General features: G+C 50.3%; 1 protein-coding gene across 4 annotated transcripts in view; it reads left to right on the top strand.

Annotated features, from left to right (window-relative positions):
• SMG6 (SMG6 nonsense mediated mRNA decay factor) overlaps window positions 1-17548 on the top strand; it is a 239644-nt gene that overhangs the window by 215387 nt on the left and 6709 nt on the right. For all 4 annotated transcript variants that reach the window (XM_026016159.2, XM_026016160.2, XM_072741189.1 and 1 more), the window contains 3 exons: window positions 1011-1187; window positions 5289-5435; window positions 15443-15596. In XM_026016159.2, the coding sequence (XP_025871944.1) occupies window positions 1011-1187; window positions 5289-5435; window positions 15443-15596 (478 nt within the window). The remainder of the gene's footprint in view (window positions 1-1010; window positions 1188-5288; window positions 5436-15442; window positions 15597-17548) is intronic.

Raw genomic sequence — 17548 nt, 5'->3', positions numbered from 1 at the left:
AGAGTCAGTGCTGATGAAGGGGTGATGGTCTTCACCAGTTTCCAAGCTCCAGATCAAGCAGGGCTCCTCCTCTCCCTTGGAGAAAAGGACCCCAGAGGCCAGAGATGAAGAGCGGATCATGAGAGGGTGCCAGCAATGCAGATGGTTTTGCAAGTGAGGACACACCTGTGTGGTCTAGCAGGCAAAGGACCCCAGACAGAGTGACTATGGAAACTTCATCTGAGACACTTACAGATTTGATGATTGTTCAAGATATTGAATTTCATTTCAGCTAAATCAGCCCCAGCTTCTCTGACAGCCCTGGTTTATGTGCTGATGTGGCCACATTGGAGCAGGATGGAGTGAACTCCTGAAGGAGCAGAGCTTTGGTGAAACACCCCTTACCTGTTTTGCCTGTCTCCCTTCTCCTGACAACAATTTCCTGCCTGACCCCAATCTCTTGAGTATGAGAAGCTCTTAGGTGGGGCAGGAACCTGTCAGGGGAAGCCCAAAGTGATCTAGCTGAAATGAAACAGCCAAGAAAGCCCTCATCCTTCATTCTGCACTCAGGCTAGAAGTGTTCCTCCTGGGAATCTAGAGAGAGGGGAGCTGGGAGGAGAATGGGAGGCAGTGAAGTTACCAGGAAGCTGTGTTCTGCACTCTATCCTTCTGTCAATTAAATATGAAACTTAGACAAATTTAATTTATTCCTTTTTTATATCAGGAACTCAGAAGAAAGGCAAAAGCCCCAGAGGGTACCTGTCATTGGTCATGGGGCTGTCTGCTCCTCCGGGGATGACCTAAAGAGAGACAGTGACTTTATTCCTCTAGAGGATCTTGGCCCTTTCATCTCCACCCCCAGCCCTCCTTCACGATTTCATACACACTTGAAGTCCCACTTGTTCACTCTGCAGCCTTATCCAGTAACTTTGACACACTTCTCATGTGCCCCTTTGCCAGCAAACAACTCCTGTCATCTTCATCTACCCTTTCAGAAATGCCGTTTCTCTTCTCTCCCTCTTGCCCTGTAGGTTATTGCAGCCGACTGCAAAAGGGTCACAGTGCTGAAGTATTTTCTGGAAGCCCTTTGTGGACAAGAAGAGCCTCTCCTGGCATTCAAGGGTGGAAAATATGTGTCAGTGGCACCCGTCCCAGACACCATGGGAAAGGAAATGGGAAGCCAAGAGGGAAAACAACTGGAAGATGAGGTACTGTGCGGGGAGAGCCCGCTGTGGCAGAGGGAGGGCTCCCCTCCCCACCCCCAATCCTGCTCTGCCCATTTCTGCTGCTCCTACCCGGTTATTTATAACCACTCAGAGCAATATGGATGTGGACGTGACCAGACAACTTCTCAAGAGTGCACTCTGCTGGTGCCCCTTCCTGCCAGTCCCACCCCAGTGTCTCCATCTCACTCTGCTACGAGTTCCAGATGCTTCTTTTTAATGTTGCATTGGAGGAGAAGGGAGGGAAAGAAAGAGTTTAATAATGTGCAGCTCGGGAGGCTTAGGAAGGGGGGGGGAGCGGGTGGTGTTAGGGTTCAGGCTGAGGATCAAGTTTATAGATGTGTGGAGCTCAGTGCAGCACAGGCCTGAACTCCAGCCTCCAGCACACGTACAGGAAGAGCTGACATTGCTGGCCCCGTGTGGAAAATCACCCCCTCCCCTGGCCTGCTCTCCCTCCCTCCCTTGCTCCCTCCCTCCCTCCTGCACATCCTGATGTGATTAAGGAATTCTCCTCTTGTTTGTTTGCCCTTGGTTGTTCCTGTAGCCCTTGCTTCACTCCAGACCATGTGTATATGTGTGTGTGCACACGCATGCGCACGAACCTGTGTACCCATCCTGGCTAAACCCCACCTACAGTTGCCCTCCTATGCGTGTATGTGTGCAGATATGTATATTTTGAGGGTGATTGTTGTCATGGGCCTATATGTGCTAGGTTTGTGTGTCAGTTGAAGTTGAACTCTGCTGCCAGCTTCCCTGCTGGCTCTGGGTTCTTGAGTAAGTGTGAGTGTGTGACAGTGTTGGCACATGTGTACATTTGATAGTATTGCCAGCTGCACTGCTGTATGTCTGGGTAAGCCTGTCTGGGATTGCATGTACACACACAGACCACTTTTGCCTGGAAGTTGACTCTCCTTTTTTACCCCACAGTGTTAAAGACAGAGGAGTCTTAGGTGGGAAGGAACGTGGGGCTTCAAGAAGGGACGGAAGTGATTCCAGCCAGAGGCCAGGTCAGCCGTAGGCCAACACAGTCATTTGGCCCACAGCGGTCTCGAGCGCCTGGTGGAGCAGGGTGGGGTGCAGGGATGAAATCAGCAACAGGCTGGGGAAGCCAGATGTCAGCTGGGAGCTGGCGTTTGTGATCTGAAGCAGTGATAGAGTGGCCACCTTTGGTTCAGAGTCTTCTGAGCAGCAGAGTCTTGGACTGGCTTCATTAGAATAACTGGAGAACCCCACCCCACCCCTGATGACACAGGGCTCAGCTTCCAGGACAGAGGTGGTTCCAGGGATAAAGCTGAGCCCATGATTCCAGACTCCGATGAAACCTAGGCAGGGAATAATGGGAAAGAATGAGCTGTCATTATGGGAGGGGACAGCAGGCTTGCTAAAGCCATCGGGGTGTCCAGGCTTCGAGCAGGACAGCTGTGTCACCCCATCTCTGGGCACGGTGCAGGGAAGCATGGGTGGGCAGCACCTCAGCCAGCTCTCTCACCCACACTGCAAGGCTGAAGCAGACAGTGGAAAGTAAGCAAGGCCAGCTCTCCAGGATTGCTAGGAGAGATGTCCTCTGGCCAGTGAAGCCTGTAGTACCAAATCCAGTTAGGCTGGTGAGGCCCCCAGAGAAGGGCACAGTGTAGAAGCCAAGGAGGGTCTCCACCACTCTGACAAGGAGCAGACTAGATCTTTGGGCCCAAAGTTTGGCTGTGCCACACTCTTTCTCCTAAGGCTTATTGACCAGACAGAGGTTGTGACCCACGCCATGCTGCCCACTTCTTCCTTTTCCCACGAGCCTCTTGGGTTCCTTTATGTTAGTGGCCCCTGGGAAACCCTGCTTACCCTAGTCTGTGTAATTTCATAACCCCACACTTCCTCGTTTGCTGTGAGAGTTGAGTGAACCTCAGACAAGCCTCACTGACCCCCTTTTGACCTCAGTCAAGCTCACTCCAATCCCCACGATAACCCTGTGTATCCCTGATGAGAGCAGGCAGAGGCAGTGTTGCCCCATAGGCTGGTCCACCATCTTGTCCCACTCACTCTGGTCCAGGTTAACCCCACGAGCAAGGAAGTAAGTGTGCAAAGAGAGTCTTCTGCCTTCTCATATGCTGGGCCTCCTGGAAATGAATCCTGTGACACTATAGCTTGTGGGTTGTAAGATGCATGGTCACTATAGATAGCATCCCAGAACCCTGAGACTTCTTGGATGGTGGCAGTTCTAGCCTCATCCTGAGACCCCCTAAACCAAAAGACTGAGTCACTGAAGCTAGTTGGGGGAGGAAGATTCTTTGTTTCTTCAGATGTCATTCTTCATGAGCCAAAGAGAGTCCTATTCCTTAGGGATACTACCAAAACACCTGTCTTCCTACCCCTCTAGATTCTGCTCCCAAGACAAAGCATCACCTACCCACCCACACACTTTACCAACCACTTTCAGCCAAGAAAATCCATCAGAATATCATCTTGAGATGGACAGTTAGAGGAGAGAGCAGACTGTATGGAACACATCCCAGGTGGGCCTGCTGGAAGCCTGGCAAAGCTGAGGCACTCAGGGCTGGTTTGGCCTTACTGTCTAGATTCAAGAGCCCAGCCCTGTGCTCTTGCCTACTCTTGGTAAGATTACACACTTTGGAGTCAGACTCATGGGGATTTGAATCCCTCCTCTGCCACCTACTAGCTGTTAACCTTGAGCAGATTGTTTACCTTTCTAAACGTCAGTGTGTTCATTTATTAAAGTAGGGATAGATAGATAGATGATAGATAGAAAGAAAGAAAGAAAGAAAGAAAGAAAGAAAGAAAGAAAGAAAGAAAGAAAGAAAGAAAGAAAGAAAGAAAAGAAAAGAAAAGAAAAGAAAAGAAAAGAAAGAAGGGATAATAGTAGCATCTATTTCAAAGACCATCATGAGGGACACCTGGGCGGCTCAGCAGTTGAGCGTCTGCCTTCAGCTTAGGGCGTGATCCCAGCAGATCCCTGTATGGAGCCTGCTTCTCCCTCTGCTTGTGTCTGTGTGTGTGTGTGTCTTGTGAATAAATAAAATATTTTTTTAAAAAGACCATCATGAGTATTAAATGAGTTGATACATGAAAAAACAGCCCAGTTAGGTGGCCAATAGTAAGCATTCGGTAAATGTACTTGTTATTGTCATAATCACTGTCATCATCATCATCCAGGTAGAAACACAGGAATCTTCTACTAATGACTCCATTACCCATGCTAATCCTATCCCTCAGAGGACATGCTCTTGGGCAGCTGCATGTTCTCTGCTGACCAAGGTCAGAAGTGAGAAAGTGAAGAACAGAGCCTGGGACCACCCGGAGAGTGGGGGCTTCTGAAAGCTGAGGCTGCAAGCAGGGAGGGCCATCCCTGGGGAAGGCTCCACCAGCCTGGCAGGAGGCTCCTGAAGCTAGCAAGCCATCTCCTAGCCTGCCCAGACCCAGGAGGGCAGCTGAGCAAGGTCATGTCATGTGAATTCCTGTAATGGGACTCAGCAGCCCTCACAGTCAGGCTGTGGTTTAAAAAAAAAAAAAAAAAAATCAGGAAAAAAAAGAAATCAAGAAATCAGGGCAAGGTCTGCTGAACTACAGCATCTGCTCCCTAAAGCCATCTGGGGGAGCAGGGGAGCTTCCATGCCTAACTCCCAGCTCATGGCCAGAATGGATGCCTATTAGATCATTAGCAGAAATTAGACTTAAATTGAGTGGTTTAACCTTCTTTGTTGTTTTCCCCTTTGATGATTTTAAAATGGAAATAGGTTCAAAGCTTTACTTAGTGAGTGCAGAGGAGAATGGAGAGCTGTGTGTTTAAGCATGGAAGTATATTTGTGTGTGAGTGACTTCTCATAGGACCTGTGAGCCTCCAGAAGGAAAGAGCCTGGAGTGCAAAAGGGAGTAGTTGGTGGGGGCGGGGAGGAGAGGTGGCAGCTTCTCTCTATTCCCTCTATGCTTCAGTTAAGGGAAGAACACACCTTAAGGCCTTTTGCAAGGAAGATCCAAGTAAGCATGGAATTGGGAGTGCTGGACGGACAGAAGGGTGGGTATGGTAAGGGCCATGGGCTCACATCTTCTCTCTCCCCTGACCTACTCCATCATCCAAAGGAGGAGGACGTGGTGATTGAAGACTTTGAGGAAGATTCAGAGGCCGAAGGCAGCGGGGGTGAGGATGACATCAGGGAACTTCGGGCCAAGAAGCTGGCTCTGGCAAGGAAGATAGCTGAGCAACAGCGTCGCCAAGAAAAGATCCAGGTGGGGCTTGTCTGGAGAGGGTGGTTCCCATCAGGGTGGTGACTGTACAGGGTATGAGGAGGGTGTGAGTTGAGGGTAGGCATGAACAGGACCCTCTCAGAGACTGTCTGGCAGTGTCCTTACTGATTCCACCCATTTTCTTCCTCCGTTACCAAATTCTGATAGCACATATGGTGCCTGGAGTTTCCCTCCTTGTGGACTCCCAAGGCAAAAGCAGGTTCTTCTCAAAGAATCTGATGAAAGCTTCTTCCCCAGTCATGATCTGTGAATATATACCCACATATAACACACTCATCCACACAATCTCAGGAGATTCAGAGTTCCCCCTAAACCTTATCAATACTCCTAGAGAGGTCATAGGTACTCTGTAGAGGACACCTCTTACCAGGGAAAAGAATGTCATAGCCGCAGTCTGATTATCTGGGCTCCAAATGTAATGGCCAAGCCCCTCTGAGCAGGACACTCTGGACCCTCCCAGAGAGAAACTACTACTTCTCCATACAAGATTCTTCCACCCATCAGCTCTCTGGTCCCCTGCCTCCACTTGCAGCAGGTTTTTCTTTATGGCTCTCCCAGATCTGTCCTTTGTACTATAAACTCACTTCCTCTTATCTAGGCCTCAAGGCAGACAGGGAAGAGCCAGTCATGCTCCTCCCTTTAAGGACTATAAGCATGGGGAAGCATCAGGACTCTTTAGGAATGTCTTATTTTTAATCCTCTCTTTAACCACCCCTTGCCTTTGGCTCAGAGCTTAGCACATTGTGGTCAGGCAGACCTGATCACATTCTGGACTCCACCATTTACTGGGTTTGTGACTTTGGGCACATTGTTTAACTTCTCAGAGCCTTTTTCTCCATCTGTAAAGTGAAAGTGGTAATAGTGCCTACCTCCTAGAATTACTGTGCAGCCTACAGGAGCCAGTGCATTGTGCAGCACTTAACACAATGAATAGCACACAGTGTGTACTCCATAAATGGTCACTGTGGTCTGATACTTGTCAGAACACCAATCAGAACTCTGCCCTGGGAAGAGGAATGGATACCAGTAGGGATCCATTGTTTTTGAGACATTTATGTCCTCTTGCCAATTGGTGTCAAGTGTGTGATACCTCTGCCAGGTCATTGTTATGGTATGACTGTCCTTATGGGGTCTGTATGGAACTCTCTGTTGTGACCTACAAAGCAACTTCATCCTCAAGCTGTCTTTCTTCCCATCCTGTGGTTCTTTTCTTCTTCACCATCAATCTTCCCAAAAGTTGGGGATCCCTGGGTGGCTCAGCGGTTTAGCGCCTGCCTTTGGCCCAGGGCGCAATCCTGGAGTCCCGGGATCGAGTCCCACGTCAGGCTCCCGGCATGGAGCCTGCTTCTCCCTCCTCCTGTGTCTCTGCCTCTCTCTCTCTCTCTGTCTATGATAAATAAATAAATAAATAAATCTTTAAAAAAAAAAAAATCTTCCCAAAAGTTCTACCTGTACTCACCACCTCCACATCTTGACCCTCAACCCAGCAGTTATAGAAATTGTTGTTTCGGAAGTCAGCAAGTCCCTGTCTTTATCAAGTCTCAGTCCCCATCACAGTTGGCATCTCTGCAGTGATGGGCCCTCTCATCCATAGCTTAGCATAAGTGAGCTCTCGTCTTCTCCTCTCTCTTGGCCACACCACCCTCTTAGGCTTCCTCACCACCATTCTCCTCTTGGTCCCCTCCTTCCTTTTTTATTACTTCTTAGTCTCAGCTGCAGAGTTGGCACTCAGCAAATATTTGTTCGGTGACTTAATAGACAGTAGCAACTAAAGAATCCTCTTAAAATTCCTCACTGGCTTTTAACCCCTTATGTCTCATTTCTTATCAAACCCTATGTGTTCACTTACTCCCTTCTCTCTTGTCTTCCCATTGCCACAACTGCTCTTTTGGTCCACGTGCTGACTTGGATCATAGCAGTCAAGGCTCATGCATTGCACAACTCCAGGGGGTGCTGTTCACTTGGTAGTCTGAATGGCAGCTCCTAGAGTCGTGTGGTTCTGAGCCCCTGTCCACCTCAGCACTTTCAGTGCACCTTGTGTGCTTTTATCATTCTCTTCCCAGAAAAGCCACTCCCCTGCTCAGAAATCATCAGGGCCTTTGCTTTGCTAATAAAGTCTGATTCCTGATTATGGCATTGAAGGTTTTCTCATCTGTTCCGTCTTTCTCCAGCCTCTTCTCCTATCCCCCATGAGTTTTACTAGCTGTATAACATTGGGAAAATAATTTCACTCCTCTAAAACTGTTTCCTCATTTGTAATATGAAAGTAATAACACCTACCTCAGAAAGTTATGTGTAAAGTATCTGTCTGGACACTAAGGCCCTTCTACCTGGACAACACTGACCGTCCTCTCCTCTCACTGTCCCCTGACATACTCTACCCTTACCCACGCTCTGGTCTCTATTCATGCTGTTCCCTCAGAAGGATACCCTTTTTCTGCTCCACATTTCCTTTTTTTTTTTAATTTTTTTTTATTATTTATTTATGATAGTCATACAGAGAGAGAGAGAGAGGCAGAGACATAGGCAGAGGGAGAAGCAGGCTCCATGCACCAGGAGCCTGATGTGGGATTCGATCCCGGGTCTCCAGGATCGCGCCCTGGGCCAAAGGCAGGCACCAAACCGCTGCGCCACCCAGGGATCCCCGTGCTCCACATTTCCTGTTACCTGTTGAAACTCTATTTTTCCTTCAATCCTCAGATGAAACTTCATCTCCCCAGTGAAGCCTTCCCTGATACCCCTCAGGAGGAATTCATCTCTCTTTGCTCAGTGTTCCTATGGCACTGATTTATACTTCGTTTGTGATATTTATATCATGTCTCATATTACAGTTATTTCTGGACTTGTTCCCCGCCCCCCGCCAACCCCCTCTCCCCCAGTACTCTGAACTCCTTAGAAGCAAGTACTGTGTCTTCAGCTCAGTTTAATAAGTGATGATGAGCATCTGTGAGGCTGCTGGTCAGGGGACACAGGAGTGAACCAAAGAAGTTCCACCCCAGAATGTACAGAGTGTACAGTGAATGGAGAAGCCAGTGATTTGAGGCGAGTGTACATTGTTGCCAAAGAGAAATACAGGATGCTGTGGGAGCACATGCCATGGGGGCATGGCCTGTTGAGAGCACCATTCTCAGCTTAGCCTATCGGGCAGCATGCAGTACCTTGCAAACAGGAGGTCTTATATGAGACTTGATGTCTGGTGCTTGTGGCTGCTCCTGCTTGAGACACATGTTGTCCCTGTCACCTCCTTCAAAACAGGCTGCTCAGGCCTGTGCACCAAAGGCCTGCTGGGGCTTGAGTTTGCTGTGGGCCCTTTAAGAACCGGCCCCACATGTACCACTGCTGGCAGCCCTGCCTCCTGTCAGCCTTCTTCCTCCAGCCTCACAGCCACAGGAGGATTTCTCAGCAGAGGAAAAATTCCCCCCTTCCTCCCACCCCCCCTCCCTTTTAATGCCCGGGGCCCTTCACTTCCATAATTCTTCATTTTCCAGCCTTGAACGTAAGCCAGACACATCTGTCTGGCCATATGCGTGAACCCTGGAGTCTGTGCCGAGGTGGCTGTAAAACAGGGCCGGTGAAGGCCCTTCTGGGAGAGCACACACATGTGTGTGCCCTCAGGCCATTGGCTCTCTGCCCAGAACCACGGGGCTGCAGCACTCCAAACCCATGTTAACCTTTTCTTATTTTTCCTCTTTTTGTTTAATTTAAGGGGGGAAAATCCCAAGGAAAAGGTATAAATTGTCCTGGGAGTCAGGGAGAGGCTCCAAGCTGGAGAGGCCATTATTGTTGGCAGGTACCTGGGTCACACTAATACAATAAGGAAGAGAGGAGCATCGGGTGAATTAAGATCGGAGAGATGGGCTGTAAATTACACTGCTCTGAACTCCATCAGTCTCCAGGGGTGTTAACCGAGAGGTGTAAGGCAAGTCCCCAGCTCCCGGCGCCTTTTACAGATGCAGCAAAACAGGAACCACACATGTTTGGGGAAGGGGATATGAAGATAGAGTTGAAAAAAATCCTCCTGGCCCCCATGATGACTATAAAGTCCAACTGGGATCTGGGGCTCCAGCCACACCCCCACTTCCCTTCTCCCACCTAGACCCCTGGGCCCAAGCTCATCTGTGGGCTGGGGTAGGCGAGACCTGGCCTCCCTCCACAGCCTGTCCCTCCCTGCTTCCGGCGTTGCACAGAGGCTGGTGAGTGGGGCCAAGTGGAGGTCAGAATAGGGGTGTGGGCAGCTCTCAGGGCCTGTGCAGCTGGAGCCATGGCACCTAGGCAAGTCCTTGAATATTGGGGGGCCAGGTCCACCCACCTGGGGCTTTGAGACCGCTGAGTCTCTGGCTCAGCCCAGGCTTTGCCTGTTGCCAGAGACACCTCTTCATATTAGGTTGGTTTTGCCCACCTCGATGCTTTCTGACTGAGTCCTTTTCCTTCCCATTGCCATTCTTGGGGGCTGCCCAGAGACCAGAGCGCAGGGTACATGCTTTGTCTGGGAAATTGGTCAGAGGTGTTTCAGTCCCCATTAGGCCCCTAGGGCAAAGCAGTCACTGAAAACCCGCCTCTAGGCATGAGGCGTGGCTTCTTGGCACCTCATCCTGGCCTTGTGAATCCCCCGCCTCCTCTCTGCCTCCACGAGGCTTTGCTGTGATTTGTGCTGCTGTCGGGCGGGGTCGGGTTTCCTGAGCAGTTGCAAACATCCCACCTGAAACATAACAGACTCTTCCTCTGGCCACAGCTATTGTTTCCCTCAGCATTATGGCCACAGTCTTGCTCTGTAGCCAGCAATGACATGTGTTCTGAAAATAGCTTGGCTCCCCTGTCCCCTTCCCGCCCACCCACCCTCCTGAAGATGCAGTCACTCCTTTGTGGTGGCCCCAGGAGTTTCACTCTAAATATAGCTGCAGCCCATTCACACTGCCACCCAGCTGGGGGAGGGTGGTGCTGTGGAACAATGGGGCACACACAGAGCCCCCCACACCTGTATGGAAGCTAGCGGAAGGCCGACACTCAACAGTGGCTCCTAGCTGTCGGAGGCAGGGTGGGAGCCAGTGTACTACCAGGCCAGGGGCACGTTCACGCCGGGGCAGGAAAGCACATCAGCCTGCAGAGCTGGGCAGCCGCCCACCCTGCTCCAGCCATTCGAGAGCCCAATCTAGCTTCCCTGCAGACTCCAGCATCCACAACGTCCTGTCTGCCTACAGAATGGTCAGGCTATTGGCTGGAACACACCCATTGGCCAGTACTGCTTAGAGCAAGCTCGGGGGTCATGCCAGCCCCGCCACTCCCTCTCCATCAGGAAAGGGCACAGGTCTTTGGCATTCTCACAATGAGAGCTAGTGGGTAAAATTCTATCAGAGTACCTTTAAAATGCCTTCCAACTGTGACATTCTGTGATTGAGCTCACTGAGCTCTTATAATATATCAAAACCTATGCTAGATATTGTTAGAGAAGCCATTCTCCTTGAGCTCCTCACAGTCTAATTTGAGAATACAATCATTCCTCACAGAATGATAAGAACTAACAAGCAAATCATCCTACTCTTAACTTTTAAAAAGAGAACAAGTGTTCAGTAAGTTCTGTGGTACTGACTTTGAACAACCAGAGGAGGGATCCTAAGCAGGAACTTTACCATGAGCTCCCACCCTACTAAATCAGTGACATGACATTCCAAAGGGTGGCGGATGGTCCTGCCTGCTTTCTCTCACAAATGCAGCATCTGCTCCCTCTGGTTTCTGTGGCTCGAGAAGGAACTGCCTGTCTGCACTTTTTGGTGGTTATCTCACCAACTCTTCCTATTTTTTATTTCATTTCCATTTTTCCATGTTTCATTAAAAAAAAACCCTTCTATGTCATTAAAGAAAAAAAAGAAACAATAAGTATCATGAGTCTTATCATAAAAATCACTAGTCCTCTCTCTCCCCCCTCCCCATCTCCCATTCTGCCCCTGAGTGGTTTCCCCAGAAGTTTTCCCTCCTGGATATTTAGAAGGTGACACGTGGAGCTGGGCAGGAGGAAAGGAAAGTGACACTTGTGAAGTAACTGATATGTGTGGATCAGGCATTTTCCTAGATACTTTCATATATGGAGTGAGCACAGAAGTTTGCTGTGGTACAGAACTTCTCACTTCTGGTGAAGACATGGCTCTGGCCAGAGAGGCCCAGGATAACTGATTCGTGTCACCCAGGAGAGAAGGAAGCAGCCCCACTCCCTATGGAGCCCTAAGCAGAAGGAAGACCTGAAAAAGCCTTCTCTTGATGTGGCTCTGCCTCATGACATGGGTTCTCCCAAGTTCCACAGCTCCCATGTGAGCTAATTGTGTTACCTTTTATTTGTAATTCTCAGTGTCTCAATTTTTAGTGGGTCAGCATCCCCAAATCATCCCCACTATCTAAAAGGAACTTAACCTGTGAAAGAGCCCTTCTCCCAAGCCTGTTAGCTTCCTCATTAGATGTTATTGTGGATTATCTCTTTTCTAGTTTCCCACCAGCCTACTCAAGGATGCTCTCATACTTCAGAGAAAAGTTGGTCACTTAGCACCTTCCAGAAACAGAATTGAGTTCTTTTTTCTTCCATGCTTGATGACAACTTGGTCCTTATTCTCAGTGATCTGATTCAAAGCATCCATGCTTTCCTTGGGTTCTCATTTCATTCTCCAAGGACCACTGTGGCCCAGTCTTAGCTGCAGAAGGAGGGTTCCTGTGGAACTCTCCTTCCGGGTCAGCACACTTGACTCCAGTCCAGGGCCAGCCTGTCTGAATCACAGCATTCCGATTGAGCCCCCCTCACCCCCACCAGAGGCTTCTGCAGCTTTTTACTCATACAAACAAAAATAAATCTCACTACCGGCCTCTGAACTCCGCAGCAGCTTGCTTCCCCCGTCTCCCCAAGCGTCCCATGGCTATGAGTGGGGACTTGGCACTCTCCCCACCGACATCACTTTTTCACTCCCTGCGCATCCTGTGTCCTTCTCTCACCGTGCGACCCAGAGATCAGAATGGGACGTGACGGCCGGCACAGGCGCCGTGCACAGCTGCCAGGAATCTGACGGGTAAAATCTGGAAAAGTTGGGAGGGCAAATGCTAAGTGTGCACGTGTGCGCGCATAGGCGCGCGCATGCACACACACACACACACACACACACCACCACCACCAGTAAGAGAGGGCCGGAATCACAGATACCACAGAAGAAGCCTGCAGACTCCCAGTCCCTCCTCAGTCTGCCATTCTTTTGAAGGGGCCTGGTCCAGTCTCATGACCCAGGTATGACACCCCTTCAAAGCCCATGGGTACCCCAGGAGAAGGGGGAATGGCTTCATTTAACCTCCTGAGACTCCGTCAGGGTATGTAGGGAACAGGAAGCAGTTGTGTGGTGACTCACTAGGCAGAGCCAGGTTAAGGGAAGTTGTCTGCGGGCGTCCCTGGGACCGGATGATGGCAGCACAGCTCCAACCACCCTCATATAGCCTGACCCCACCCCACCCCTGGGGAACCAACAAGGCTGCCACCTCCCTAAGAGGCTGTGGCCTTTGTTCACCTTTCTGGCCCTGAGCCAGAGCTCAGAGAATTCAGACGGTTAGAGATTCCCTGTACCCTGCTCCTAGGCGCTGCTTCTATCCTGCCCTCAGAACACACAAGTAAAGAGATGCCTGGGTGGCTCAGCGGTTGGGCATCTGCCTTTGGCTCAGGGCGAGATCCTGGGATACAGGGATCGAATCCTACATCGGGCTCCCTGCATGGAGCCTGCTTCTCCCTCTGCCTGTGTCTCTGCTTCTCTCTCTGTGTGTCTCTTGTGAATAAATAAATTAAATCTTAAAAAAAAAAAAAAAACATACACACAAATAGGCTGTCCAGCCCCCAGCCTCCCAGACTCCCTCGGCCACCTGGCTTAAATGCCAGCTCTCTAAAGGTGGGATTACCGGTACAGGATCCGAGGAGCTTATTACTGTTCGTGCAGAGTAAAAAATGGCAGCCAGTTCCTTTTTAGAGTCACACCAGAGCTGGACTATCATTTCTGGAGGCAGTAAAACTAAGATGTGAAGAGTCACAGTGGGGTGGTGGCAGAGACCTAGTGCTTAACTTAGGACCGTGAGCCCCTGCCCTCTCGGAGCCTGTGTCACCATTCTGTTCCTTCTTACCCAGAAAGGCAAAGATCTGGGTGCCTGTGATACCAAAAAATATGTTCCTGGCAGTGGAAAAGCTGGATAGAGCACAGCAAGACCTGGGGAAATGAGCAATGGGAATGCTGCTGCTTCCTTAGGAGGAAGAGTAGAGTCCCGAGCTGCTAAACAATGTTATATGTCTGTTATACCTTAAGAAAAGATAATTTTTTTAGAAAATGCCCCAAGCCGAGTTTAGTGGAATGTGTGTCATTCTATAGTTGGCAGCCCCATGGGGAGGGACTGTGACCCAAGTCCCCTGGGAAGATGGCCAGCAGTAGGGGTACTTTCCCCTGATGAGGTGAGAGCAGTAGGAAGACCAGCAGACTGGGGCTCTCAGCCGCAATTCTCATGCCTGCCAGTGGCCTGTGGCCTGTGCCTTCCACCAGCTGTGGTGGCAGTGGCAGCAACGACTTAGTCATAGGAAGAGGTCCCCAGTAGGTCACAGAGAAGCCACCCCCAGCATTCAGAGGCATGCCCTTTCAATTTTACTGTCATTGCCAGTGAAACCTGAGCGCCTCCCTCACTGACTGTTAGTGGCCAGGCCCAGCACTGTGGGACCCATCTCAGTTGGCACGCACATCTCCTCCCCTGCCCTGAGCCTGTGTCTCTGCCCTTGCACGTTGGTGTGTGGCGAGATCATGAGGTGGGGTGACAGGACCAGTCCCTGCAAGGCTTGTACTGGTGCCCTCCTGCTATGTACACAGGGAGCACGCCAGGCAGATGCCAGCAAATCATTTTGCTTCTTGGCCATGGACCCACAAGAGGAAGCAGCACAACAGCAACCATGTTCTGGAGTGACAGACATACCCAGAGCCTATCTCAAAGGCCCTTCTGCCACTCAGGGCTCTGTCAGACTTGAGAAAGTCAGGCTTTCACAGATGTGTGTGTGGAGCTTCCCTGAAGGATGTGAACCTCCATCAGACGAGGCCTCAGCCGTGTGTTTTTCGAGGTGTGGTGCACAGGCCACTCACTGGTGCTGCATGAGGTGGTTTTTTTAGTGATACAGAGGAGACACTTCAGCTTCTTACTATGGAAGTATAATTTGCACTAGTAAACTTGATACTGTGGTTATCATTGCTTAAGAAGTGGCTAAGCCAGAAAAAGTGAGTTGACTTAAAGTCAATTTAATGAAAGGTATTAAGTAAATAATAGTATAGATCCTACGAAACTGCAGCAAAGGAGCACAAGTAGAACACAAAGACGTTGAAGAAACGCTCTGCTGGTGAGTTGGGGTGGGGGGTGCAGTTCTCATCAGCCTGGGTGTTGCTCTTTGCAAGCATGTGAGTTGGGTCCAAATCCATCACACTCCTGCTGCGGGTATTAATGATTTCGTTGTTGGTGGCGGCACTGTTTTTGTGTAGCCATTGAGTGTGACCTTTTTTTTTTCCCTAACTACACAGTAAACTGAAATAACAAATGATACATGTATAACGTGTTTGCACTGAGCAGTACCCCTTTCTATGCTGTCTAGATAACATCTGTGAAACCATTTTCATGTCCAAGGAAACTCACTGACTCTCCCTGGTTGACTTTTAGCCCAGGGTCTTACTTTCAGAAACCTGTTATTATTAATCCCATCAGGGTCCACTCTGTCCCAGGCAGGGTTTTAGGCACACCTCATTCCTCAGGCTGCTTAGTCCAAGTTGATTTTTATTGCAGTGCTTTGTCCAGCCCTTGGGCCTGACCCTCAGGCCTGACAGGGGCTGGCTATCCCTCTGGAGGGGGAAGAGTTTCAGGGGGCAGGATGCTGACACACTGTGAAGTCAGGGCCCTGGCTTATCCACCCGCTTGCCTACTCACTCTGGCTCACTCACCATTCTGTGTCCCTGTAGGCTGTCCTGGAGGACCAGAGTCAGATGAGGCAGATGGAGCTCGAGATCAGACCCTTGTTCCTTGTACCAGACACCAACGGCTTCATTGACCACCTGGCCAGTCTGGCGCGGCTGCTGGAGAGCAGGAAGTACATCCTGGTGGTGCCCCTCATTGGTGAGTCAGGCCAGAACAACCCTGCACGTGTGCTGCAGCCCCCTCTACACACATGCCCCACAGCCCGGTGGCTGGGCAGGCAGAGAGCCCTGCTATGTGTGTATGACAGGATTTGCAGGGAAGTAGGGTATGCGGGGGGCAAGGAAATTTGTTTAATAATCAAAGCAGTTCAAATTATTATGGCTGATCCATGGCTTAAACTGCTTGAGCAAATGGACTCCTGTGTCCCAGCAACCAGAGGCTGCATGAGCCCAGCCCTTGTTTTTATCCTTATAAAGCTTGCAGTAAAACAGCAAAGCTGGTTCCCGTTATTGGTAAACACTCAGCCCTGGCAGATAACGGCAGTGCTGCTGGGTGGTCTGGCAGGGAGGCTGGGAGGATTTTGAAGTGGTTAGATGCCTTTGGTCTGATTGTCTTGTAGCTTTTCATGATCATTCTGTTGGTTCGAGGTAGCATTCTTCTGGCTAGTGTCACCCTAAGGCCAGGCTGATGGAAACCCTCCAGAGCAAGCCCTTGGCTCATGCCTGTGGATTCCTGCCACTTGGGCCCTCACCACTGTCTGGTCACTGGTGCTGGTGCAGGGTCAGCATCTCAGGACCCAGCTAGCTCTCTTCCACCCTCAGGCCAGAAGAGCCCAGCTGGGCTGTCTCCAGGGAACTGTCTAGGCACTGTCTTAGTTCTTGGAGCTCTGTGGTGGGTCAGCCTGAGGATGGGCTTTGAGCTCTGGGCTCCTAATACAATTGATACAGCTGATGGCTATCCTGTGGAAGGAGAGGGTCTGGGAGGTGATTGGCTTTTCAGTGTCTCCTTCTCAGAAGCCACTTGGAGCAAGTTCGGGATCCTCATCCTCTGGAAAAGCTGCCAGACTGGCAGTCTGCCTGCCAAGCCACCTCTGACATCCATGCCAAGATGTTCCATTGGGCCTCCCCTCCTAGTCCCAAGTGTCTTAGTGCCAGAGGAGGGTGGAAACAAAGGGCAGGAAACATCCGCCCCTGCAGAGGCTGTAGAACCCTGGGGGGTTGTGGGAAACACGTTAGCACCACCTGAGAATGTTGGCACTGAAGCAGCCCTCGTCCCGCCTCCACCCTCCCTGTCTTCCTTCCCCCTCCCCATGTGGCCTGGCCAGAACCTCTTAAATCCAGGCCTTAGACCTAAGGGAAGGCCTTCTGTTCTTCAAAAGTAGAGCAGCAAGACCATCAAGTTGTTTTAGCTTCCTCTCTTCCCTCACTGCATCCTGGGATGGAATAGCTATCCAGATAATATGTCTCTCTTCTTTCCTACTCCAGAGATTTTTAGGGGAAAGAAAGTGAGTGGCCACTTTTGCTAACAGGAAATGGATAACTGAGAGATTGCTGACATCTCAGGAGCTCCCTAAGACTTGGAAAGAGTGTCAGACACCATCCCAGGCTAGCCAGGTTCTTGGTCCTCAGCACCGATTGTGCCCCTACTGTGTGTTCACACTCTCCTTATTCCTGGAGGATCCAGCAGAAGGCAGAGCTGTAAGCCCTTGGCCTTGAGAAGCTCGTTCAGCAGGGAAAGCCAGATGGTGGGGAGGGAGCAAATATAGGAGAAAAAAAATCCTGGGGAGGACACACATAGAATAGATAGATGCCCACCCTCACCCCCACTCCGTGGGTGCTAGGAAATGACAGCTCTGCCACAGAAGGGCAGGGCCGCCTCTTTGAACCTTCTTCAGTGGGACAGGGCCCTAGACTCTCAGGATCTGTAAAGGGAACTCCTATTCAGTGAGGCTCCCTCAGTGGATTCCCACTCTGTGTCCGGAGGACAAAGGGTTAAGCCGACAGCCTTCCCTGCTTGTTTCTTGTCTCTTTAACCTGCTTCTGCTCCTTAGACCTGACCCTAGCATGAAGAAGCCCCGCCTGGTGCAGAAGCACAAACAAGCTTCCCCTTTGAAGCCTGTTTAGTTTGGAAGCAGGAAAGGAGATTTTGGG

The sequence above is a fragment of the Vulpes vulpes genome, chromosome 2, assembly GCF_048418805.1.
Source record: "Vulpes vulpes isolate BD-2025 chromosome 2, VulVul3, whole genome shotgun sequence".
NCBI classification, from domain to species: Eukaryota; Metazoa; Chordata; class Mammalia; order Carnivora; family Canidae; genus Vulpes; species Vulpes vulpes.
Note: the sequence above shows the minus strand (reverse complement) of the source record. Positions and strands in the feature narration are given on the sequence as shown.